The 25,971-nt window shown below is 36.3% G+C and overlaps 2 protein-coding genes and 1 long non-coding RNA gene across 13 annotated transcripts in view; 1 reads left to right on the top strand and 2 right to left on the bottom strand.

Moving 5' to 3' along the window:
• LOC130683825 (uncharacterized) overlaps positions 1–24,063 on the top strand; it is a 29,806-nt gene extending 5,743 nt beyond the window's left edge. Inside the window, exon 3 of the long non-coding RNA XR_008997825.1 lies at positions 23,927–24,063. This is a non-coding gene — a long non-coding RNA (uncharacterized LOC130683825). The remainder of the gene's footprint in view (positions 1–23,926) is intronic.
• On the bottom strand, positions 1,821–12,821 carry ABHD10 (abhydrolase domain containing 10, depalmitoylase). The gene is made up of 5 exons (XM_036933120.2): positions 12,512–12,821; positions 10,068–10,251; positions 4,863–4,974; positions 4,399–4,536; positions 1,821–2,664 (listed from the first exon to the last, which is right to left on the bottom strand). Exons 1-5 carry the CDS (start codon positions 12,642–12,644, stop codon positions 2,320–2,322), a joined length of 912 nt encoding a protein of 303 aa, XP_036789015.1. The 5' UTR covers positions 12,645–12,821; the 3' UTR covers positions 1,821–2,319.
• The window catches only part of PHLDB2 (pleckstrin homology like domain family B member 2), a 215,119-nt gene continuing 203,971 nt past the window's right edge, over positions 14,824–25,971 (bottom strand). For all 11 annotated transcript variants that reach the window (XM_057502499.1, XM_036933125.2, XM_036933126.2 and 8 more), the window contains 5 exons: positions 24,072–24,162; positions 23,012–23,158; positions 21,025–21,244; positions 17,302–17,387; positions 14,824–16,687 (listed from right to left, as the gene is read on the bottom strand). In XM_057502499.1, coding sequence (XP_057358482.1) covers positions 16,547–16,687; positions 17,302–17,387; positions 21,025–21,244; positions 23,012–23,158; positions 24,072–24,162 — 685 coding nt within the window. In that variant the 3' untranslated portion in view covers positions 14,824–16,546. The remainder of the gene's footprint in view (positions 16,688–17,301; positions 17,388–21,024; positions 21,245–23,011; positions 23,159–24,071; positions 24,163–25,971) is intronic.

Raw genomic sequence — 25,971 nt, 5'->3', positions numbered from 1 at the left:
TTTGTATTTCATATTTTCTTACTACCTCTGCACTTCAGAAAGCCCTCTGATGAAGATGGCAATCACTTGGTTATTTTTAACTAAGGCACATATTAATAAAATAAATGTTTCTGCAGCTAGGCAATAATTTAGAAAAACTGTCTCTTTAGAATATGAAACTACATTTTTTAAGATGAAATTGCCTAATCAAGACAATCTGGTACTGGCTCAAGAACAGACCCACAGACCAGTGGAACAGAATAGAGTCCAGATATTAACCCAAACATATATGGTCAATTAATATATGATAAAGGAGCCATGGATATACAATGGGAAAATGACAGCCTCTTCAACAGCTGGTGTTGGCAAAACTGGACAGCTAGCTACATGTAAGAGAATGAGACTGGATCATTGTCTAACCCCATATACAAAAGTAAATTCTCAATGGATCAAAGACCTGAATGTAAATCATGAAACCATAAACCTCTTAGAAAAAAGCATAGGCAAAAATCTCTTGGACATAAACAGGAAGAACTTCTTCATGAACGTATCTCCCTGGGCAAGGGAAACAAAAGCAAAAATGAACAAGTGGGACTATATCAAGCTGAAAAGCTTTTGTACAGCAAAGGACACCATTAATAGAACAAAAAGACATCCTACAGTATGGGAGAATATATTCATAAATGACATATCTGATAAAGGGTTCACATCCAAAATATATAAAGAGTTCATGCACCTCAACAAACCAAAAGCAAATAATCCAACTAAAAAATGGGCAGAGGATCTGAGCAGACACTTCTCCAAAGAAGAAATTCAGATGGCCAACAGACACATGAAAAGATGCTCCACATCACCAATCATCAGAGAAATACAAATAAAAAAACCCCACAAGATATCACCTCACACCAGTAAGGATGGCCACCATCCAAAAGACAAACAACAACAAATGTTGGGGAGGTTGTGGAGAAAGGGGAACCCTCCTACACTGCTGGTGGGAATGTACATTAGTTCAACCATTGTGGAAAGCAGTATGAAGTTCCTCAAAAAACTAAAAATAGAAATACCATTTGACCCAGGAATTCCACTCCTAGGAATTTACCCTAAGAATGCAGCAGCCCAGTTTGAAAAAGACTTATGCACCCGTTTATCGCAGCACTATTTACAATAGCCAAGAAATGGAAGCAACCTAAGTGTCCATCAGTAGATGAATGGATAGATGTGGTACATATACACAGTGGAATATGTCAGCCATAAGAAGAAAACAAATCCTACCATTTGCAACAACATGGATGGAGCTAGAGGGTATTATGCTCAGTGAAATAAACCAGGCAGAGAAAGACAAGTATCAAATTATTTCACTCATATGTGGAGAATAAGAACAAAGCAAAAGACGGAGGGAACAAAACAGCAGTAGAAACACAGAACCCAAGAATGGACTAACAATTACCAAAGGGAAAGGGACTGGGGAGGATGGGTGGGAAAGGAAGGACAAGGGGGAAAAAGGGGCATTATGATTAGCAGACATAATGTGGGGGGGGGCATGGGGAGGGCTATACAGCACAGAGAAGACAAGTAGTGATTCTATAGCATCTTACTACGCTGATGGACAGTGACTGTAATGGGGTATGTGGTGGGGACTTGATGATGGGGGTAAAACCATGTTGCTCATGTAATTGTAGATTAATGATACCAAAATAAAAACAAACAAATAAATAAAAAGATGAAATCGCCCCATTTAAATATATGATATGTAAGTCAGAATTTAGAAATGATATTTCTCATTTTTATTACTACCAATTTTGAGCCTTAAAAAAGGATACCCTTAATTTTAAGCTCAAATATAACAGGCAGAATATAATAAAGTAATATCCTTATTTTTTAAACTTTATTGTACTCAGACATTTCTGTAACCATTTCAGATTATTTCAATAAACATTCTCTATTTTGTGAGTTTTAAAATCCGAAGCAATTTTACAAATCTCCATATACAATGATACAAAACAAAAAATGCAAGCTTTATTGACAATTCTAAGTAGAAGAGAACACAACTAAGAGCTGGCACAATTAACTTAAGCATTAAAAGGTAAATACATCTTGAAAAAATAGGAAATATTTTAATTAAAAAAAAAATCAAGATTGAAGAAGAAAATCTTCCAGAAAGTAGCTGGTATTTTCTTCACAATTTGGATCTCTTGTGCAAATACATCATTAAATAAATACCCATGTGATATTTATAAAATAAAGAAGGAAAAAAAGCCTAAGAATCAGGGTCTTTTAATTTGTTATCCCTCTTCCAATCTTCTGGATTCATTAGTTTACATACCAAGGAAAAATGTCATTCTAATGAGCTACAGTTGAAAGCTTATCAATTAAGTCATCAATAGTGTAAACAAGAAGTTGAATGTCCGCTTTTTCTTTCATTCGGTGGTCACTGTGTTTTCGGAGGATGACATCTACATCTGTGCTGACTAACCGATCAGCAACCTGTATGGATGTCTGCCAAGGTACGATGTCATCCTTCATGCCATGGAGCAATCTTATAGGGCAGGTCACAGGAATAGGACTATGTAACAAGCAGTGGTGTTCAGCTTCTTTAATGAAACTATACTGAATGTGATAAACTCCCTCTTCACTGTATTTAGATGGCATGGTCCACACACCTTTCATTTCTATTTCCTTTTTTACCTGTTGGGAAAAATGAGGAAAATAAAAGTACTTATGCCACATTAACACATGCAGTAGTCTTAAATAATCTAAGGAAAGCAGTCCTTGAGGAAAAGAGAGAACAAAAATGTAACTATGGTAATTATCATTAATTAAATACTATGTGTAGGGTACTGTGACAGTTATTTTACACCTAGTATGTCATAACATTCTGATACTAATTCTGTTGTTTCATTTTTACAAAAAAGGATATTAGAATTTAGAGAAGTTACACATCATGTTCAGAGTTAAAAGGTAGTAAAATGTTGTGACTAGGATTCAAACTTAGATTTATCTAACACTATCACATAACATCTTAAATCAGGTGTTGCTTCACCCCAACTGCAAGGGAAAATGAAGGGGAGAAAAAGTACACTAATTTATTGGATTCTGTCTAGGTATCATTCATGTTATATAAAATAAAATTTTAGGAATAAGAACTGTTTAAATTTCAAAAAATTCCATAAGACTAAGAGCACCTATATGGGAAGTTACTAAAATGGGGATGTGGTAAGGGGAGAATAATAATCAAGCATAGAACTAAAAATGAAAAGGAAGACAGTGTTTACTCTGAGACAATCAAATATACAATTTTAGGCTGAATGTAAAAAAATGTACTTTTTGGCTTCCAGTGTCTTACATAATGAGAACAAAGTTTATCTGTTGCTTTGGATGACCAAATGAAGTCTCCTAAGTATTTCCTGAAAATTGAGCAATAATATAATTTCTACACATATTTCCCTAAAATGTAACTCTGATTATCTTTTGATTCATGAAGAATTTCTCTTTTTTAGGTTATAATTTGTCTTAAACATTTTTTTCTAATTAAGGTAACATATACTCACTATAGAAAATATGGAAAATATTTATGCTCTAGATAGTTTTCTTTCTTTAATTTTCTGTGCCTCATCCTGCCAGGATCTTAGTCCCACAGGTGACATTTAGATTCCTAGGAAAAAGACACCCAAGGAGAATGCAAATGATTACAGAACAAAAATACACAAAAATAAAACAGCTATATCCACTATTTCTTTATCCAGCTGTCTCACTGAAGTGCTTAAACATATGTTCAACAATAAAGCATAATAAACTATCTTCCCAGGTATTTGAAAAACCTAATTTTTATGATGGTTTGCTGAAGAACAGACTAGTAATGAAGACACTTTTTTTTTTTAAGGTGAGAATTATTAGTAGAAAATGAATGCCACCTAAGTGTCTCAGCCAGGAATGGGAACTCAGCTTCTGAGTGCTAATTCTGACTCAGTGATGTGTTTGGAGAGCTCTGCTGAGAGATAATCTGAAACAGCTTTCAGGCTAATAAAAGAGTGTTTCATAATTGATTAGCAAGTCTAATGTCATCACAAGAATAGGTACTACTTACCATATGCCACAAAATAAGAATAGAGGTACAGAAAGAGATCATGAACTATGATCCAGATAAGCACATTAATAAAGAAAATGTTGCAAAGAAAAAGAAATTTAAAGTGAAATTTCACAAATGTGGCTCAAATATTTGGCAGAATGATCTGAAGAGACTGCAAAGAAAGGGAAACTTTAAAGAAGGACCAAACAGTTAAAGAGGGTAGAGAGACTGGGCACAAAAAGCTAAGACAAAAGATGGGCCAGCATAATAACTCAAAGGACAGATGACACATGAGCAAATATTCAGGAAAAGCAGAAGACGGGAGGTATATGCTGAGGTTGCCTGCGACTTACCTCAGTAGGAAGCTGATTAAACTGTATCACTAGGCCATCTACAGCTGTAGCTATACCAATAAGAGCAACAACCTTTTGTGGCCTTGCGATTGCAGCATGAAGCATAAGCCATCCACCGAGGCTGGATCCAACTAGTATCTAAAATTAAAAATATATATAGTTTTAAAGAAGAATTTATTTTTCTTTTCTGTAAGGGGACTAATAGAATGCATGTACCTTTATATCCATTAGCCTCCAGACTTTTAATATTTGACATAAAATAGAGTTAAAATTATGATTACTTTTTGTTATAGTACTAGGTCTATAATAAAGAATAAATTATAAAAATAAAATTTATAAAATGTCAAGTAAAACTACATTTTATGATAAAGTAAAAAGAGAACAATTTAAAATCAAATATCAAAATTGATTGCTAAACATTTAAAATATTAATGTTAATAATCATATTTAACAAAAACAGTTACCTGTGGGCCCACAGCTAAGTCATCAATTATAGAAAGAACATCTTTTCTCCATTTTCCCACTGTGCATTCTTGTAAATTACCATCTGAATTTCCAACTCCTGAGTAATCAAACCTAGAAAAAGAGAAAACATCCAAATGTAGATATCTATGTATTTGCTTCTCTGATTATTAAGGAAGATAGCATTATTTATCATTACTACAATCTCTAAAATATATTAAAACATTGAAGTCAATAAATATTTCAGCAAATCCTTGGCTTAACCTTCAAATATCTCCTATATACACTCATTTTCTCATCCTCCACTGCTACCTGCCCAGTCCAGTAACTATCCTCTCCTGACTGGACTAATGCTGTTCTCCTACTAAGTTCCCCTGTTTGCATTTTTCACTCTTGTAGTCTATTCCCCACATGGCAGTGATCCTTCTAAAACAAAAATCGTGTCTTGCACAAACCCTCCAAAGGCTTCTCCATAATCTTTAAATAAAATCCAAAGTCTTTACCATACTCTGGTCCCTGACTACCTCGTTGATCTCATTTTACTGTTTTCTCCCTCCCTCCCAAATGTATCATTTTCCTTCTTGAAGTTAATGGAATACATCACCCACATTTCTGCCTTGGGAGTTTTATACCAGCTTTTCCCTCTATAATGAATACTCTACCTCCCGACCTCCCGATACCCACTTAGTTTTCCCTCCTTTTCATCCAGGTATTTGGTTCAAATGTTACATCCCCAGACATATCTTCTCTTACTATTCAATCTGAAATTGTGCTTCTCTTGTCATTCTCTATTTCCTCACCTTGCTTCATTTCCTTCAGAACAAGTATTGTTACTTGACATTATATATTGTGATCATCCGTCTGTGTGTTTGTGGCCTGTCTCCCACTCCAGAATGGAAGCTCCCTATGAGCAGACTTTGTTTTGCTCACCACTGTTTTTCCAGTGCCTACATCAGTACCTTGTACACTAAGTTTTTAGTATATATTTACTCGATTAATGGAAGGGAAGGAAGAGACCAGAATCAAATTCATTATCACCAGCCCACCAACTTAGTGTGTTTTTCTACCTTCCTTAGTCCTGTAGACACAGTCTGATCTGTGAATTTTACCTCCTTCAAAGTCTCAACTTAATAAGTCAGAAAGTATCATGCTACTCCTGCAGATTATTCTAAATGCCAGTCACGGTGAACTACTCCCAGTCCCTGGATAAGCCCTTCTGTAGCTTTGAGTCTACACGCTGCTCCACCTCTCTCCCCACCCAAACTCCTAGCCATCCTTTAAGTCAGGTCACCTCCTCTAAGGAAATTTGACATGTACACCCTGTGCATTTCCAGTCAGTCACCTTCTTTTGTATGGGCTCAATTAACACTTTTCATACTGTATCTTATAATCAGGTTTTAAATATTGTCTCTCTCTGATTAGACTGTCAGATCTTCAAGGGCAGACTGTTTTATTCAGATTTGTTTTTTCAGGGCACAGAACATTGCCTACCCTGTACCATCACTCTCATTTCTACTCATATTCGTCCTTATCTCTGCAATCTGGTGAAACAGGTATCTTGGTGCGGGTCTTTGTTATCTCCAAACCCAGCCTATCACAGCAGCCTCCTGTGTCTCAATGACTCTTCTCTCTCCAGAGGGATTCACTTTATACCTTCAGGCTTTTCCTAAAACATTGTACTGGATGTGGCATTAACTTCAATGTCTCCCTGTAACATACAACATAAAAATGCAGTGCTTTAGCCTGTTTCCTTTAGACCATTATACTCTGGTCATCTTGGATTGAACTTCTACCATTTCATCAGAAAATGCATGCTTTAGTCAAATTGATCAATTTGCTGATCTTAAAATGGGCTCTATGTCTTCTGTCTCTGTTTCATGCCTTATACTATTTCCTTCACCTGGGATACCTTTTCAAAGCTTAGTCCAAAATGATGGTTTTTTGCTAGAAAGGCTTCCCAGACAAGCTGAAAAAAAACTCTCTACCTAATCAAATTTCTATAGAGATCACTTTTATCAATCACATCCACTTACTATATTTTTCATTCTTAGACAGTTTTTGTATGTATATGGGTCTCATTCATATGAGACTCAAAGATCATGGAGGGTAAACACCATTATCTTATTTTTGCCTCTGCATTCTCCATAGTGGCTAGGCAGGTAAACCTCACACATTGGGTACTATGGTGCACACTAATTACAGAAGGGGAAGGTAAAAGTAAAAAGAATTAATTTATTCAAATGGAAAGCTTTCATGTTTTTCTTCCTCTTATAATCTGGTGAAAATTAATAAATCCTAGTTTTTAGTGTACACATAAGACTATACATGTAATATATACATACTTTTACAGACATAAGGGATTTATAAGTGATGGAGGAAGAAGAAATTAAAATTTTTCTTAGGTAGTAAGTGAAATGACTTTGTGTCCTTGGGAAATAGTGTAGCAAGGCAGCTGCTGAATCAGGGTTAGTATTTCTCTTCAATCCAGGGGATATAGCAGACAGACCCAAGAGAAACAGGGAGAAAGGCACCAGCTAATCCTCCTTTTCCCTCCGTGGGGGGACAACTGGATATCTCTACTTGCTGCCATCTTTTACAGCTGCCTTCCAAATACATGGTGAAGATGCAAAAATACATGTAGAACCCCTTCAAAAATATAAACATTTAATGACACTAATAGGTTACAAGTAAAAAATAGAGTTCATTGTTGCTAAATGCTAACCAAGAGACAAAGATAATTCTAACATATTCAGCAGCTTAGGACTTTAAACACAGTAACATAACTCTGTTCTAGCAGCTTTGATACTCAGGGACATAGTCCCAAATCTAGAATTAAAAATTTTATTAGAAACAGTGATGAGAGAATACTAGCCCTAAAGCCATGTGTTATATTCCTGCACTCTGAATCTTATTTTAGGCATGGTGATAGGACACTAAGAAACCATTTCATATAGCCATGCAAACCATTTCTTTTATAATATACAAAACTAATCATTTCCTCATTCAAGACCTAAATTTTACAGCCAAAATCACAACAAAAATAAACTGAGAAATTGGAAAATAAATAGAAAATAAAATCTATTAACAAGCTACAACACAAATCGATAGTTAACAGTGATTAGATTATGACATTTAATAAAAGCAAATATAAAATGAACTTTATAAAAGTATAGAAATATTCTTAATATTTTAATACAGCATCACTAAGTCTGTACACATTATAATTTCATCACAATTATTTAATGTATCTTTAAGAAGAAAATGTGTTTCATATGCATTTTCTTCTTAAAAACAGAAAACTCATGTATGTTTTATATGGAGAGAGGAATTGGTTATAGCTCTCGTGGTCTCAATTTAAATTCAAGAACTAGTAAAACAGTGATTTCTTGATTCAGATTATTTTGCAGAAAAAAAGGATAATAATAGCAGTTTTTCTGAAATGATCATATTTTCATCAGGGCAGTCCCCCTTCCTGGACAGTTTCTCCTTCTTGGTCAGATCCTAACTATTCTTCAGTGTGCCTTTATGAAGATTTCTGTCTACTTCAATCCCCAGTTTTCTCTCATGTTATGCAACTAAGTATACTGCTCTTCTGACATTATAACAGTATGATGAGTTTTTTTTGCCTGATTTCTCATACGTATTTTATCTTGTGTTTCCCCATCCTGATCTTTAAGGGCAATGACCATCTTTTATTATTAATCATTTATATTTCACAGCACCCAGTATAGTGTTAGAAAGTCTACTTGCAAAAATACTCCAGTCTTGACTGGCCTTGTGGAATGGATGATAGGAAACACAAAATTGAGCCGAATGAAAGAAATGATATCTGAAGAAATGTAATATCTTTTACATTCCATATGTGATATCCATAATAAACTGAAATATATTAGTTTAACCCATGTGTTTTAAATGAACAGATTTTGACTGTTCTGTAGTTAAGAAAAATGCTTTGGATAAGAAAAGATTCTTGTGCATTGAATTTGGAGTACTACCAAATTTGTTTTTTATAATTTATACATTGGTGATTACCAGATTAAAGACTATTAAGTTTCAAACTGAAATTGAAAATAAACCTGGAAATGTTTCCTTGTTCTGGAGTAATAAAACGAATTGTACTAAAAAAAAGTTTTAGTCCAGTGTTCAGAATAACAGTTAAAACAGATTTTTAAGCATTCTGAGCAAGAAAATGAAATAATTGTTAACTTGATAAAAGGAGCAAGACTAAATCTATATAACTGACATAATTTCTACTAGTACATTGAACAGATGAAGTGTTTTTTTTTTAAAGTATTTATTTTACTTCTAAAAGCTGTACTTTTTAGACCTACTAAGTGAATGTTAGTGAAACTTGTAAAAATTTAGATGAATACATTTTTAGGCTATTAGTACTAGAAAAGAATTCAGAAATTATCTTCAGTCCAACCTTCTCCTTTTTCATGATGAAAATAAGTCCAATGTATATTAAATGACTCATCTTGCTAGTTATTGCTTGTATTGATTCTAAAACCTATGTTTCTTGAATTCTAGGCCAGTATTCTCTCTACTAAACGATACTACCTCTTCTGGCAAATTAGGCATTAAATAAATTATTGTTACAGGTAAACAAACAATCACAACACCATCAACACATTATTTTAACAAAATATCAGTGTGAAATATTAGGAATAGTGAACTCAAGTTTTAGCAAACACATAGCCTTATTTATGCTTATATGTACTCAGATTACAGGAATGAGGGGAAAGAGAAAACTCAGTGGACATGTGAATTATATAATACTAATTTCAACAGTATTTTTTAAAGAAATACATTATTTTAAAATACGTATTTTAAAAGTAAGGTAGCAAACACTGGTCAAATAAAAGTCCCTAAGTCCCCAATGGAACTATGTAATTATGAGATTACAAGAAAGCCAACTAGTATATTGGTTTGTTGTTAGATTGTTAGATTATTGTACCTAAAAAGTTTAGTTAGCACTAGTTTCATTCTTTGCCAGTGAAGTCAGTGTGGCACAAAGACCTTTAAAAAAGGTCTTTTAAAGTTTGTGTTTACAAGAATCCAAAATCACAAGATGAAAGTTTACAGACCATTAAAATAAATTAATCTGTAAAAATGCTGGCATTTGCTTCAGTTGGTTAAGGCAGAAATAACTCTCCATTGCCATGACAAATGGCAGTAATATTTTCTCTGAAATGTGTTGTTCCTACCTTATATAGGCGTGACCTAGAGATTTGCAAAATTCTTCAATCGCCAGTGCTTTTGTACCATTCATATTAGAAATAAAGCCAGGGATGAAGATAACTCCTGGACTTTTGCCTTTTAGCTTCTTGTAAGCCAGGTTTGGAAGGTCTGGTCGACTAAGGAAAGAGACTGATGTCTTTTGTCTGCAAGCTAAACAAAGTACACAAAACATAAACTATAGTTTGCAAATACAGTTTTTGGAAAACCATATATATTTTCAGTCTTAACTTGTCAAATTGGTGTCAAGGACTATTTCCATTTAATAAGAAAAACAAAACAGACTTCAAGTATTTAAGTCACAAGTCTGTGCATGGTATCTTTTTAAAATCATGTCAAAATCAGTACCTTTGAGCAAGGTACAATCTTGGTTCTTCCAAAATACACAATGAGGGAGAAATTTTAAGGCAATAAGATAGAGAACTGGTCAAAAATGTGTTCCTGTTGCTGTTATTTCATCTGTCCTAAATAGTACCAATCAACATTGTTTTAATTACATTAGTTTTAGCCCTCTCTTGCAAGATTTCTTCCTTTTTAATTTTTTTAATGTTTAAGGAGTTTCCGATACTCTACTTTTTGGCAGGGAAGGGGAGAAACAAGTTTGGTCTGCCCTTGGAAAATTGCTTCAAAGGGGAAGGTGCTGTGCCCCTTTTATTACTTGCCATAATAGCCAATCATGATTCTATATCAGCTGAGCTGAGTTTCATGAGCAGTTTCCTTACAAGTAACCTTGAATAGTATATGATAGTATTGTTGGTAAAAGATTTCTCACAGGGCTCTGCAAGCACTGTGTGTTTTATTGTTGTTTTGGCTTTCCGTGAATGGGACACACAGATCTTAGTGCAATTTAAGGGCAACAGCACAACTGATAAACTGTACAAGGGTACTCTGTTTCATTGTTTTTAAAGATCTTTCCCTACTATAAAATTAATACTTGCTCTTTAAAAAACGTAGAAAGATACTTAAAAAGCAAAATGTCATTTATGGTTAAGTGACTCCTCCCCTCTAAAGTAAATAGATTTGTGTATTTTCTTAGTCTTTCTGGACCAACAAAATCTCTTCTTTTATATTAAATGAAACCTTCCTCCACTTTGTTGTGGCTCAGGAAAATTTCTCAGCCTTTCCATGTGAGCTGACAGTTTTCCTCATTTTGGATTTGAGAAGGTGATTTTTAAAAAACTGAATTGAAGACCTTAAAGCTGTCCCCTTCACATGTAAATTTGTTTCAGAGTTTCAATGTATAGTGAAATATGCCAAATTTAAAACTTTTAGTGATAAACAGAGCTGGTTGGGGCCAGTCACATTTGTTGGCAGATTGTATCAGCAAAAAAAGTTCATTTCCCGTTTCTGCAGTTCAGCACTCAAAAAATGCTTCCTATCCTCCTCTTTACATTACTTCCCCAAACAGGAATTTCTTCCCAGCCAATTAGAATTTATCCAATTTCGGTGAGTTATATGTGGACAAGTTCTCAACATTGTATCTATAAAAGGTCTTTGTACTATATGGATTATTTCAAAGCCTGGTGCATAAGTGCTCAATGAATGCTTGCCAAATACATGAAAAAGTTTATACTCTGCACCATGAATAGACATACCATACTTCCCCAGAGAAACTTATATACAGCATGTATTTTGGTTGTATACATTACAATTAACTGTATGCTTAACTCAAAACAAAGGGTACCTTCAATGACAATCCCCATTCCAAGCACCATGCACCTGACAGCTGTATCAGGGTATGAAACAACAAAATCGAATAGAAAGACGTAATTCAGACAGACATGCATATGAGGGGTCGGGGTAAGAGTGCAATGGTACAGAGAAGAATCAAACACAAGTAAGGAAATATTTAGATGCTCTGACTTTTGGTCCACATTCTAGTTTCTTTTGCACAGTAATGATTATGGCTTTCCCTGAGCGGGAGTGTCGCGAAGACAAAACTAGAAATTAGGCTTGATGATGACGCCTACACTTCTACAAAGAAAATGTTCATATTGTAAATTCCCTCAAGGCAAGTAAGGGCAAGTTTAGGCATCTCAACAGACAGAATCACTATCTGTAAACCTCTAACAACTCTCAGAGAATACAAGGAAAAAGCAACTAACAATCAAACGCATTAAATGCATGCCTTAATTTTTCTTAAGAGTAGTCGCTTAATGCTGGAGAGGCAGGCAGAGCGTGGGATCCTAAAACTGCAGAGCGTAAAACACCAGCAAGGTCTAGGGATTCTAGGACACCCACCGCCTGATAGAGTTCTCATCACAATCTTCACCGAAGTGGGGGAAAGTCTAGGACTGGGGTACTGAGAAACAAAGGACAGCATTTTTGAACCAGGCGCCAAAATCGCGCTGGACATGGTCGGAACGCAGGGCGTACGAAAGAACGCGTCCTACTCCCGCCTTTCGATACTGACCTGGGAGGCACCGTGGCGCCTGTTCGGGCGGCCGAGCAAGTACCTCGCGGAGGCCACGGTGTAAGCCAAAGGAGACGGCCGCCCAGCCCCACCTCCGCCTAAGCGACACAGCTACCGCGCCCGCCCCCGCCATCTTCCCGGCGGCCCCTGCGCCCCCTGGGACCAGCAGCGACGCCCACCGCGCACAGGAACCGAGGCTGCGCGTGCGCCACCGCCAGGACGTGGGTTCTTGGCTGAAGGGCACCGGATGATTGTCAACGTCGGAGAGCGCACCTGCGCAGAGCGTCGTCGCTCTTAGCAGCCTTTCACTGTTAGGGCTATTGGATTTCCCCTTACGGATATTTTGCCTCTAGCATTTTGGAATATTTTGAGTGGCTCGATAGCTACTTTGTCTGTGGGCAGTTAGATTCTCCAAGGTCGGAAGCCGCAGCCACCGTTTCTAGATAGGAAACCGAACACTAGGGAAGGATACATAAAACACTAGACTTCCTTCTTTTCAAGGCTGCCTCACTCTGACAGTTTTAACCTGTACCGGAAATGCTTCCAAGAGCTGACCTTAATCCTGCTGCCTGGAGTGCTATCGAACATTCCCCAGTCCTTCGCTCCTCTTCGTTTCTGTTTTAGCTATTTGTATGACCGACTATTGAATAATTGGATTATTCTGACTCTTGCCTTATGCTATATGCAAAAGTAAATCCCAGTACATAAACAATCTCAACAAAGGAACAAAACTGAGAGGATTAAATAACACTTTAACAGAATATTTTACAGTCTGGGTAAAGAAGGGACTTACCATGAAAGATCTGAAAAATCAGAAAGAATAAAACCTTGTTTGTATACTAATTGAAAATATTTGAATAGCAAAAGGCAACTCGAGTCAAATGAGTCTAGAAAAATTGATTTTACAGCATAGATAAAAACAGTATTAAAATTTCTATTCAGCTTGCTCCTAGAAATGATAAAAATTCCAATAAAATTGGCCAATGGTGATGAATAGGTAGTTCATGTATGTCAACATGATTAATTAATTGAAAAAAAAAACGTGAATGAAAAGAATAATAATTTCTTTCCCACCCATCAGACTGGCAAAAATTTCAAAGTGCAACTATTGCCAAGGTTGCTGGGAAAATCGCACACATGGTTGGTGGGAGGGTGAACTGCTAAACTCTTGTCAGGTAATCTGACCACATCTGAAATATGCATCATTTTCAATGTCCTTTGACCCAGTGGCCCCATTTATGACTCTCCTATAGAGAATAATACTCGTTCATAAGAATGCATATTGTCTATTAACAGCACCATTTTTAGAGGCAAACAGAAGAAAAAAATAGAATAGCCAATAAGGAAAAATGGTTGAATGAATTGTCGTACAAATGTTTCTGGATTCCAGCTTTGACACTCTTCAAAGTTATTCCTGGGGGCCTCAGGCATCAACACATAAGGCCTTTACTCATTTTTTTTTTGACTTAAAATTTACTGTGGCTGGTATAGTAATTTGAAGCCATTTTACTATCTTGGTCATAAATTTTGGAACAACTATTGGTGCTAGTTAAATGCAAATCTACTCTATCTTTGGGGTCTTGAGAACCTTTCCTATTGAAACACACTAAAAAATCTGGAGAAATAAAAACTGAGTAGATCTTTCTTGAGTTGTAGCACCAGAAACAGCCCACACATCCTCTCAGCAGCCACTCTGTAAAGCTCTAGCAGGGCATTAAGCTGAGAGTTGAGTACTCAAAAAATAATAGCTATTGTTTTTAGTCCTACTAAGATCTTTCCTGATCTAAATTTTGGACACCAAAAGTTGCTGAGCTATTTCGCCAGTTCTCCAATAGACCTATTCTATAGACTCCAGAGGCACTAAATCCCTGTGTGACCCCATTTGCATGGCCCTTCACCATCCCTTGTATCTTAACAAAATAAACACTTTTCCCTATAGTTTTTGGATAAGTGCAAATACTCCTAATATTCCTGTCCCTGTTCTCTCCCTTAATTTTTGCAGATTTTTGTACTTTATGTGCAGAAAAATGAAAAGAATATGACTTGTTCTCATTTGTTCCCTGTCACATAAAAGGATAAGTAAATGTAGTCCCTGCCATCCCCAGTACTAATTGCATCTGTCCAAAGAGACAGTAAATTGTCAGATTTTTCAGGGGTCATCTCATTTTGTTAGCAACAAGAATGTGACCAGAGATACTTCTAATTACTTCAATTTATAAATTACAAATGATAAAGTTAGCATACAACCACGTTTATGTAGATTCTATAACTGCATTTTGCTGATGAATTCATCTCGTCATGTTACCAATAGGTAATTTCCTTAAGAGAGATGAGTTTATTTTCAAATGTGAAATCTGGTCAACATTTTAATCCAAACTCAACATATTTTAACACACATATTTAAAAGGTTTACTACATCATGCAAGGTATAAAGTTGATTAGAATATCTTTACAATCCAGTGAAGAAAGTAAAGTACAGTTCAGAAAAGTTACATCTTTACATTAACCAACAAAATTTTGGCAATTGTATTTCACACTCTTAGATCATTACAGTGTGTAGGGGTCTCTGAAAAAAGAGATTATAAAAATGTCTTCTGCAATTGTGATTTTGTCCTTCACTGTTCAAGTAAAATCATGTGTCATCCAGTTGCAAAATCTTATTATTGCCAACATGTATACATGTATACATACCACACTGCAAATTTGTAAAACATTGTACCCAGTCCGGCCTGACAATGATTTTATACACACTCCTACTCATTTAACCTTCTACTAGTAAATAACATAATTTTCTATTTCTATTCATTTGCCAAGTTTTAGGAATGAGTACATTCATACTTGCAAACACATAACATGACAAGCCAGGATAAAGGACATTTGAAAAACTGTTATAAAAGAGACTTTCCGGAAGTAATTTCATTCAACAAAAATTAATTTAACTCTAAAAGCACAGGTTAATTGTAAAAGAAATATATCATAAAATAGTACATTACAGAGACATTAAGTTGAACTTCATTTGCCTTTTAATAGAACTATACCACTTTTGTAAATGAGTATGTTAACTGGTTTGTTCTTTGGTGACAACAGCTCTGATTTCACAGTTATGTCAGGTGAGGCTGCAATTAACAGGGATGCTTTACAACAAAGATAAATCAGACAATCTGAAGGAAATTGGCTACTGGTTGCCTTTATTCTCAGCACTGGGAATGGAGGAATCTTCAGCAAAACAAGCTCCTGACACTACTACTTATTCTCTTTATTTTGAACTGCCAAATGTGGCAGAATTTCTCAGACCGCTTCTATCTAAGCGGTTCTTGTACAAAAAAGTGGTTTGCTAAATATATATATACACTATATGTTAGTGTATTATATATATATATATAGTAGCTTATGCTGGTGTTGACTTTTGAAAGTCAACTTGGGCACCTGATGGCATCTAAGTACTTATTTTAAAATGCACAGTAACACTAAATGCAGTTCATCACTTGTAACTACTACTATTAAACAGGAGTCAAGTCTTTGGTTTTGATGCGGTACTTAAAAGTTCGGGCAAAACTCCTTCTAAAATATATTTCTCCCAAGCCTTTATTTGTTTATATTTATAAAATAACCTTCAGTAAAATGTTCCTTTTTAAAAAAGTCAGTTGACTGCCAATAATGTCAATGCCAATGATTCGGGTGCTCAAACAATTCCATATTTCCAAGTACATAGGGACACACTGTAAACTGTTTATTTCACCAAAATCAACTGATACAAAAAATAGTTTATAAGAAATGTTATTTTAGTGATGCTCTTTACCAAAATAGTGTTTTCTTTCTCATAGGTGCTTCAGCTCTTTTGCTGTATGATCAAGCTTTGAATAAAACCCCTTCTTTCTCTTCTGCAAATGACTTTCTGCTAGTGTGAAAGGAGTTCTGAGCATACACAGTTAAAGGGATAGGTCCATCGGGTCTTGCCATCTGGAATTGCATATGGCTTCACTTTTGTAAGAGATTATTGCAGTCTGCCCTGAAGTGGACCATCATGCCACTTCACTACAACAAGAAGTGGGTGTAACCTTCTGCTCCAGTAACTATAACATCCATCCAGATCCGCATGGCTTCTGGAGATGGGGCCACCATATAGTAGATTCTGTCATGTGTCTTGACACTAAAGGTGAGTAATGGATTAGGACTCTAAAATCAGAAAAGGAAATGATGGTAAAACACATATCTTCAAATTATAACATTAAATAATACAGACATATGTGAGGGCTTCTTCCTCTTTAAAAGTTCCAATTTATAGAAATCTATGAAGGCATTACTTTTGCTCTAGTATAACCTGTGAGCTCACTCCAGCACTTTTCTCAAGATTGACTATCTTTCTGGCCTTTTGGTGCAAGAAATCTGACATAGAGAGCAGACACATCCTCTTAGCAGCTACTTTGTAAAGCTCTAGCAGGGCACCAACCTGAGAGTTGGGTACTCAAAAAATCATAGCTATTATTTTAAGTCCTACCAAGAAATGTCCTTATCACCAGGTGATAACTCCTTAGAACCATAGTGAAGAGTCACTTACAGGGTCCCCCAGGCCTGTATGTCCAGAATATTTCCTCACTTCACCATGATTTTTTTTTTTTTACCAGATCATCTGTACTAATTACTTCTGTTTACTCTTTCAGCACCATTCTGATCTTATTTATCCATTATGTCAGAACAACAAATTTAAATTGCTTGGAATAAAAAACCCCCACCATTTTCCCAACTTAATTATGCATTCAAATTTTAGGAATCTGGAAATGAATATCTACCTTATTAGCATTCTTGAGGTGATCATAATATACTTCTTCAATGGCTTGAAAGTATATTACTCCTTTTAATTTAGCTTCATGCTTGTCTGAAATGATAGATGAGTGTTAAACACTTTATCACCATTGACAGCAAATTATAATTTCATTATAGTCATTAAAATATTTATCTAGTATTTAAATCACCTAAGATTAATTTAGATACTCTAGGTTAGTATATTAGCCTAGTTTTATGTTGAAAAAAAAAAGAATAAGAAGATGGAATTATCAGTCCAAACCTAAGGGTCTAAGTATCTTTGTCTAAGGTTCTCCAGCAAATTATCAGGCAAAGGATAACCCAGAACTACTGACTGTCAGGTTTGCATGCAAAGTATAAATACCATTGAGAAAGAAAGATCCAAATTATTTCCCCACATTGTCCAAGATAGTCATTGAAATGGAAATATTAACATGTAGAGCTGCTGTAATAAAACTGGTGAAAAGTGTTTTTTGACTTATGATTTAAAGTAATATTCTAGTTATATTTTTATCCTATCAATTTCTTGTTCAGCATGCCTTTTCCCCATTTCTGATAGAGCTTCATGTCAATAATTTAATGTCCTTTCACTGCAGTATTTTCTAAACGGTTTCTAAGATTTCATTAGAATTGCCATAAAAACCGAACCAAACATAAAACAACAACAATCAAACTACCACCCAACAGCATCACTCTGTGATGCATAAGTTCTTGAAATATTTTGTAATTTAAACTCAGCAAGAATGATAATACATGTGAGCATATTAAAGAATTTAAAAGCATGGATGAGGATGCAGAGAAAGAGACTCTATCATATCCTGTTGGCAAAAGTGCAACTAAGAAAGCCCCTTTGAAAGGCAATTTGGTAGAACAAACACTATGAAAAATGCAAAACATCCTCTTACTCAGCAATTCCACTTCTGAAACTTTATTTTCTAAGAGCTACTCATGCACATACACACAAATTTATGTTTGTTATAGCACAAGGCTGCAAAAGATCTGCTTGCACTTCTATACAGGACTGCTTCAATGACAGACCAGTCATGCAATGGAATCTACAATGTGCTCATTTATGTGAATGAAGTTATGAACAGGGTGAATAATTTGGCCTTATTGCATTTAAGAAAGAATACATATTCAGACTGAAACATATTTAAAAGTGAATGAGAAAATCTGAAAAGATATTTTAGATTTAATAGCAAGAAAAGGCCAGAACTTCTCTGATGGGAAAGAGACTTACTTTCATTACCTAGATGTTTATTGCACATTTTTTACTAATGAAGGTTTCTTTTCCCAACAACAATAAAGAGCTGGTCTGAAAAAAAACAGTCCTGAGTACTTTGTTTTCAGTAGAAAATACATCTGTTTAGTTGCATTTAACCCAGCATTTCCCTAACTTATTGGACCATGGACTATATTTATGTGTTTTTTTTTCTTCTGCTCTTCCTTGGGAAACACTGTTTTAATTAATATTGTGTTCAGTGGGTCTCAACCAGTTTCTGTGAAGAGGAAGTCAGTGTAACTCTCAAACATTTGCTGGAAAGGATTCTACAACATTCATGGGAATACAGTAATACTTTGTTTCTGAAAACGGATATAAAATTTTTTATCTGGAGATAAAAGTAAAGCTTGTCAGTATCTGAGCAGGCAAAAAACTGGAAAATGAAACTTCTGTTTGTAAGGCACTTCATGTATGAGAAAGACCTCTGAAAAATGCAGGCCTTACCAGGATGTGGTGAACTAAAGGAATCAATAATGCTATTGTAAATTGATGAGATAATGCTATTTGTTCTGTTTTAATAGCATTATCCTGTCAATTTACAGACATACTTTCTTTGCCTTGGTTTTGTTTTAGAGATTCTTCTGAGGTTAACCAGTTAATATCCAGGAGACCAAGCACAGAGGTCAAGGGCACGATCAACACAGACCTATGACTGTCCTTTCAACACTCGTGTTTACAGCTGCTGCACACATACCACAGCCATGTACCTCACTGACAAGCTGACGGGGCGTGCGCCTATGGGATCAAGTCCAGCCTGAACTGCAATGTGCATGACTTCTCGTGGACAGATCTATTTTTGCACTTGGTGGTGTTTGGGGAAAGAGTGGGAGGGTTCGGGGTGAGAGCAGACAAAGCTGATGATGGCTGTAAACAGAGCCAAATGGGCAGCATTTGTCCAAGTAAGTCTCACTGGTCAGTTATGTAATATGTAAATATTGAAGGACTGAATTGAATTCATAAGTTTTGTCTGTTTTATGTATTACAGCTCTTGGAAATCACTCATATACCAAAAGCTTTGATACCTAACATAAAAAATAAAAAAAATTGAAGCCTGTCACCAAATAGCTTAAATTTGGAAAAATGCATTTACATGGTCAGAAGGCAGGGGGCGTTGAACCACTCCCCACCCCACTCCCTGCTGAAGTTGAAAGAGGAAAGGAGGCTCCCAGAGAAAGGGAGGCACAGGGAAGAGTGAAGCTGTTTTGTCTGAAGTTATTTAAAATTTTTATTTTTGGAAAATTCTGGGTGAGGCTGTCTGTGGAGACTAGCATTCAGCAAAGGTTTGTTTGTGCACTTTGCAGACATTATATTGTCATTTCTTATTAAGTAGGCATCTTTTCTATTGTTCTAACTGAAGAGAATGTCTCTGCGGTCTCATATAAAACCCATGGTCAGAGAGCCCGAGAGAGACAAGCAGGGAAGGTGTGAAGGTTAAGGTATTTGCTTTAGGCCACTACCCACTATTCTAACTGGAACCCACACCCTCACCCCAAAGAGCACCTAACTGAAAGCAGGCACCCCACCCTCTCCTCACCCCAATTCTGGGGCTCCAGAGCCAGTGTTTCTCTGCTTCCACATGCTTCTTGGTTTCTCACACCTCTTTTCATAAACATATCCTGACCTCATACTACAGATTAAAATTCTGTCATGTTTTTATTTATGACATTGACACACTTCATAAAAATCCTGACAATGCTCATAAATGCTGATACAGTATCCCAATGCAGAGTGTGCTCATATGCCCCAGTATGCCACTTCAGTAGTTGGAAAGAGCGAGCTATACTTGTGCTGGTAAAGGACATGTTTCATAAAATATGAGACTTTTTAATAAGTACACCAGTTCCACAGATCTTCCTATATTTATAGAAGGCTCATGGGGTATGTTCTTTATACTCCATCATTTAAAGAATCCAACAATATTTCATTCAATTAATAAATACTTACTAGTTCACTGATGAGCTTTACTCTGTACTTAAATGACCATTCTAGCTTATAAAATATAGTTGAACGACTGTCAGCTAAGGCTGTCTAACTGTGTGACTTAAATAGGGCATATATGACCATAAATAAATAAATAGAAGCCTTTTTTTTTCCTGGCATTGTGGTTTAAAAGACAATATTTTAGTCAAAAAGTTCATTTCCTTTACTACTTACTTGGTCTTGAGCTTATTTCAGAACTAGAATAGACTAACTCATACTTTTTAAACACAATTTTTATTATTTGAAAAGGAATAATTCCTTATGGAAAGGAAATCCATAGCATGTAGACCTTATAATCTGAATAGAAAACAACATACATCTATAAAGCTAATATTGGGATTAATTCTATTACTTACCAATTTACCTATTTAAGCTGAATTTATTGGCTTTGCTCTTTAACAGAGGGTTCCTGATTTGAATATATCACTTACAATTTTTTATCACCTACCTGCATAATAAGAGAATGTGCGCTTGTTTCGATCAAAAACAAACCAACGTTTTTTCCAAGTTTTAATTTTTCCTCCCATTTTTATGAGGAATCCTCGGCAGGTCTTCTCTGTGATTGATACATGATAACAAGTATCAATACTGTGGCCAGCAGTCTCTACATGGCTCCGTAAATCAAAGTCTTCCTTCCGGACAGGCAGATAGCGTGTCAAAGGTCGGGCCTGCAAAAGCACAAACCCATCTCATCTCTAGCTAATCTTCTGTTTGGCTTCAGGTCACAGATGTTTAGAAGTGAAAAAGAGCTGAAAAACCTAAGTATTAAAATGCCCATGTGATTATGAGAACTTAAGAGAAACATTATCATTTGGAATCTAAAAAAGTAGATAGGATTTTAAGAAAGATGTTATGATAAAAGGATGGGAATGGGTAAACTCAGAAACTAGATTCTATTCCTTGAAATGGAAAGATGAGGAAATGGAAAACTGTCATTAATCTTAACTTTAAAAGAGATACTTGGAACTTAAAACTAGCAGAAATGAGGCATGAAGCTATCTGAGCTGCTTCCTACAGATGAGGACACCTCCCCTGTAAAGTCCCTGCCACAACTTAATAATATTTCTCCTTAAACAATCAATGACTGCACATGGTTTAGTAAAAACTACCTCTGCAAGATCTCCCAAAGCTGTATGTTGGCTTACATACACACTCTGATAGAAATGGAAGGCAGAGATGTATGTGCTTAAAAGTGAAGCTCAAAAGAGTAAGAGGAGGCATCATAGCTGTGCCTGATGAACTGTTAGGATCAGACAACAGGTGTACAAAGAAGCCTTTTATTTTATGATGGCTGGAGTAGAGGTTCCTCTAATCTAGGAAGCACATATCACCATGGATAATACTTCTAAAATGCTGTTTTATTTATTCTGTTAAATAAGCCCACCACTTTGCCTGGGGGAAAATGACCTAATCATATACTTGGAGGCAAACCTTGTAATTAGGATTAATACAGAATTGTGTCCTTTGGTTTGACTTCAGATACCAAAAAGGCACAGATGACCTTCATTGTGAATCAAATTTTGGCAGAAGTTTGGCATAATGAAATAAACAAGTTTTACTTTTCCTTCAATATTTTTCCTTTGATTCTGTGGCGCTTTGTATGGAGACAGATGTCACAGATGTACTTATACCTCACAGCAAAGTCTCTCATGGCTGTGCAGTCAAACTGCCAGCAATGCAGAAGAAAAAGAAAAATGGTATCTTTTACGTTTAAGTCTAGTAAGCCTTGGCAAAACTGGTTGGAACTTTAAATTACATGGTACTCAAAACTTTATTTTAGTTCCTCAGAAAACAAAATATGCAAGCAGCTCTTGTCAGAGATTCAAATTCTTTGATGATCAAGATGGAAAGGTAAGTGAGTGGGTGGTTTCCTGCAGTTTGCTTGAGTTCAGCAGCCTTGCACACGTGTGTGGATGGGGGTAGCAAAGGTGACATGTGTGACAATATAGTGGTTAGAAGAGAAAAAACACTAACACCACCACCAAGAAACTGGGCTGGTAACATTATCCTATTTAGGAATGTTTGCCTCCAAAAGATGGCCCAATAGAACCTCTTCCCCTCCTTAACCAAAGGCTTCAGTTTGGGTGTTGTATTTGTTTTCAGTAGTGAATCCAGTTGAATTTTTCAAAGCTGCTCAAAAAACATCCTCCTTTTAAATATACTCCAAAAAATGTGTAGAAGAAAAAGTGGCTCACCCATCAAAATGTTCCACGCATGGCTAGAGTGACGTGTCATTTGGTTATTAGGTCGCCAGTGAGTTTTGAAATAAACACACATTATTTTGCTCACTGATGCACATCTTTCTCTTAGTTACAGCCCCGTCAAGGGCTAATGCGCACTGCCAAAGAAGGCATCCTCAGACGCGGCAGGACCAGCTTCTACAGAATGACCACCAGGGGGCAGCCCACTCCAATCCATCCAGACTAGCGACCAACCTGTGCCCTTTGTTTCTCTCTTATTTTTACTTCCTTTTCAATCAACTTCTGCCTCTGGCTAGTTTCTTCCTGCAATCGTTTTTCCAGGAGTTCTCTGCGTCGTTTTTCTTCTTCCAGAGCCCGTTTCTTGGCTTCCATTTCCCTTTCCTAATATCATTATGCAGAACAAATTTTAAGACATACTGGTTATATTCGAATGATTCCAACTAATATCAAAAAGAAAGTACTCCCTGGACAATTCTTGGTTTTATAGCCCAGGCTCTTACAATACATAACCTAGACCAAAATACCCATAATCACGTCTCACATAGCTTCCAAAATCAACCTATGTAGAAATGCAACAACAATGTTTAATCAGCAATGGAATATTAAGTGAAAATCCAGCTATGACTGACTATATTCAGTCATTTCATACTGATGATGATAACCCTCCCATTTTTAATAAAAAGGCTCACAGATTGTCACCCCACACCAGTCATGACTTTTAGCCCTTCTTTCCATCTCTGTCTTCTAACTGATGGCCATGGGGCCTTCCGATTCCTGTTGTTGCTCTGCAGCTTCCTGGCTGAAGGTCACAGAGGAAGCACATGGGGAAGCTAGAAGAGGAAAGGAGGTGCCCTTTAAGGCAGGATGCAAAGGAATTTGGGGGATTCCTAAGGAAGTTCATATTCTAGCTTGAAACATATGCACAATAATGTGGGATTTTTAATATTACAATAGTGCAGTTAACACTATCTGGCAAGGAAGCAAGAATAAAATAATGACATTCCTCCTTGCTGCTTGGCAGGCAGAGTGTCCACCAAAGGGAAAATGTGACACAAGGCATTCATTTCAGTCCATGTCAACACTATATATATTGTAGGGAAGAGAAGAGCCTTAGAGATCATCTCTCTCTCTAATACTCTTAATTTTCAGGTAAGAAAAATGAGGCCAGGAAAGGCTGCATGACTACTCCAAGGTCACATTGCTTACTGAAGCCGAAGGACAGCTTCCTGATATCCAGTGCAAGGTATTCTGACCACCACATCGCTGACCTCCAGCATAAAGATATTAAGCCTACCCTGGATTCAAGCAGCCGTGTCTTCTCTGCATGAGCCTGCTTCAAAAGTCTCTCCATTTCCTCTATTCTGGCAATATTTGAAGTGCTGGCACTGAATAAAACACAAAAGCCTTTTAAGAATAGTTTCAGATTGATGTCTCTTCACACACACACACACACACACAGAGGTTCCAGAAAGGTGTATGACAAAATACAGTTTAAAGAATGTTACTTTCGAGAGTCACTGGCCTGAAGCAGCAAGTCAATTCAAGTCTCAGAACTGTAGGGGTACTGACTTGCCTCAGTCTAGGAGACAGAACATAGGCAAGGAAAATGATGCCAAAGTAAAGCGCTTCATTCATAAATAAATCAACCAAAGCCAAATCTTATGAAGTGTGTTCTCAAAACGCTTCCTCCAAAGTCTACAAATTATGGCTTGTGGGGGTCCTTTCCTCTTTAAATACTTCTGTTCATTTTATAGAATTTTTCACGGTGTCTTCTATTTATTCTTATATATTTCAATTAATTTTCTGCCAATTATAATCTGTCAATTTATTTGGCAATGTTCCCATTAGTCCTTCCCATTAGTTTAATTGTTCAGAGACGTCAGACCAATAAGACTATCACCAAAATTCCATGGAGATGACACCTAAGGTTTGAAATGACTTTCACACTATGAAAAGACATGGAGGAACCTTAAATGTATATTACTAAGTGAAAGAAACCAATTTGAAGAGGTTATAGGCTGTATGACTCCAATTATGTGACATTCAGGAAAAGGCAAAACTGGAGACAGTAAAAAGATTAGTGGTTTGAAGTGGGAAGCTGAGAGGGAGGGAGGGATGAATAGGCAGAGCATGGAGGACTTTCAGGGCAATGGAAACACTCTATATGAAATGATGGAGAGATGTCATTATACATTTGCCCAAACCCATAGGATGTACCATACCAAGGGTGGACCCCAAGGTGAACCATGGGATATATGTGTAATTTGGTGATTGTGATGTGCCAGTGTAGGTCCATTCTTTGTAAGACAAAGAGTGTACCATTCTGATGAGGGGTATTAACAATGGGGGAGGCTCTGCATGTGTGGGGTCAGGGGTGTCTGGGAAATCACTGTACCTTGCTCTCAACTTGGCTGAACTTAAAACTGTTCTACAAAAACTGGCTTAAAAAATATAAGTACTGCCAGTCCCATGACAAAATGTATCATTCAAGGAGAGGGACAACCTTAGGCATGCTGGATCCTTAGGCATGCTGGATCCTTTAGAAGTTTAACAATTAGGCCTTACTTCCCAGGGTTACCATGGGTCAATTTTTAGCCAGGTGTTTTCTTCTGAGAAAGAGAAAATGTGGCAATTTCTTCTATTTCCATGAACTATTAGTACAAAAGGGGAAGTTATGTTTTCTTCAACCAGAAAGAACTAAAGAAAAAAATCTTTACTTTTCATGCAGAAATTCTTAATTTCCTTTATTGAGAATAGCCAACTGGATGGATGGAAATGGGGCAAACTGCATCAGCTCAAATGAAAAAGCCTGAGAAAAACATGCAGGTCATATAATAGCACAAAACTGTACTTATATTCTATAGTGTTGGCTGTGACACTAGATACACACATACATACACACACATATATTTATATTTCATGTCTCCAATTCACACTGGATTTCACTAAGTCACAGGTCTTAAAAACCCACCAATTAAAAACAAACTCACTAACAGTCTAACCCTTATCTGCCTCTTAGTTCTTTCTAAAACATGCCCAGTTTTTCATGTCGCTTGTGCCTGAACATTGTTAGTTATAGGAAGCTGTGTCCATTCCTTTCTTGTTTAGATAGCATTCTTATGTTGCTTATGTTGAATCAAAAATCTGTCTTCCTACAACTTCCACTCACTGGTCTAAGTATGACCTTGAAGCCA

The sequence above is a fragment of the Manis pentadactyla genome, chromosome 1, assembly GCF_030020395.1.
Source record: "Manis pentadactyla isolate mManPen7 chromosome 1, mManPen7.hap1, whole genome shotgun sequence".
Taxonomy (NCBI): Eukaryota; Metazoa; Chordata; class Mammalia; order Pholidota; family Manidae; genus Manis; species Manis pentadactyla.
Note: the sequence above shows the minus strand (reverse complement) of the source record. Positions and strands in the feature narration are given on the sequence as shown.

Bases quoted from the DNA above. Each gene is read 5' to 3' on its own strand.
- ABHD10 (XM_036933120.2), bottom strand. From the start codon at position 12,644: ATGGCGGGGGCGGGCGCGGTAGCTGTGTCGCTTAGGCGGAGGTGGGGC. The intron at 10,252-12,511 runs GTCAGTATCGAA...TACTTTGTTTAG, and splicing joins GGCGCCACGGTGCCTCCCAG to CTTGCAGACAAAAGACATCA. The intron at 4,537-4,862 runs GTAACTGTTTTT...TTTTAATTTTAG, and splicing joins ACTTAGCTGTGGGCCCACAG to ATACTAGTTGGATCCAGCCT.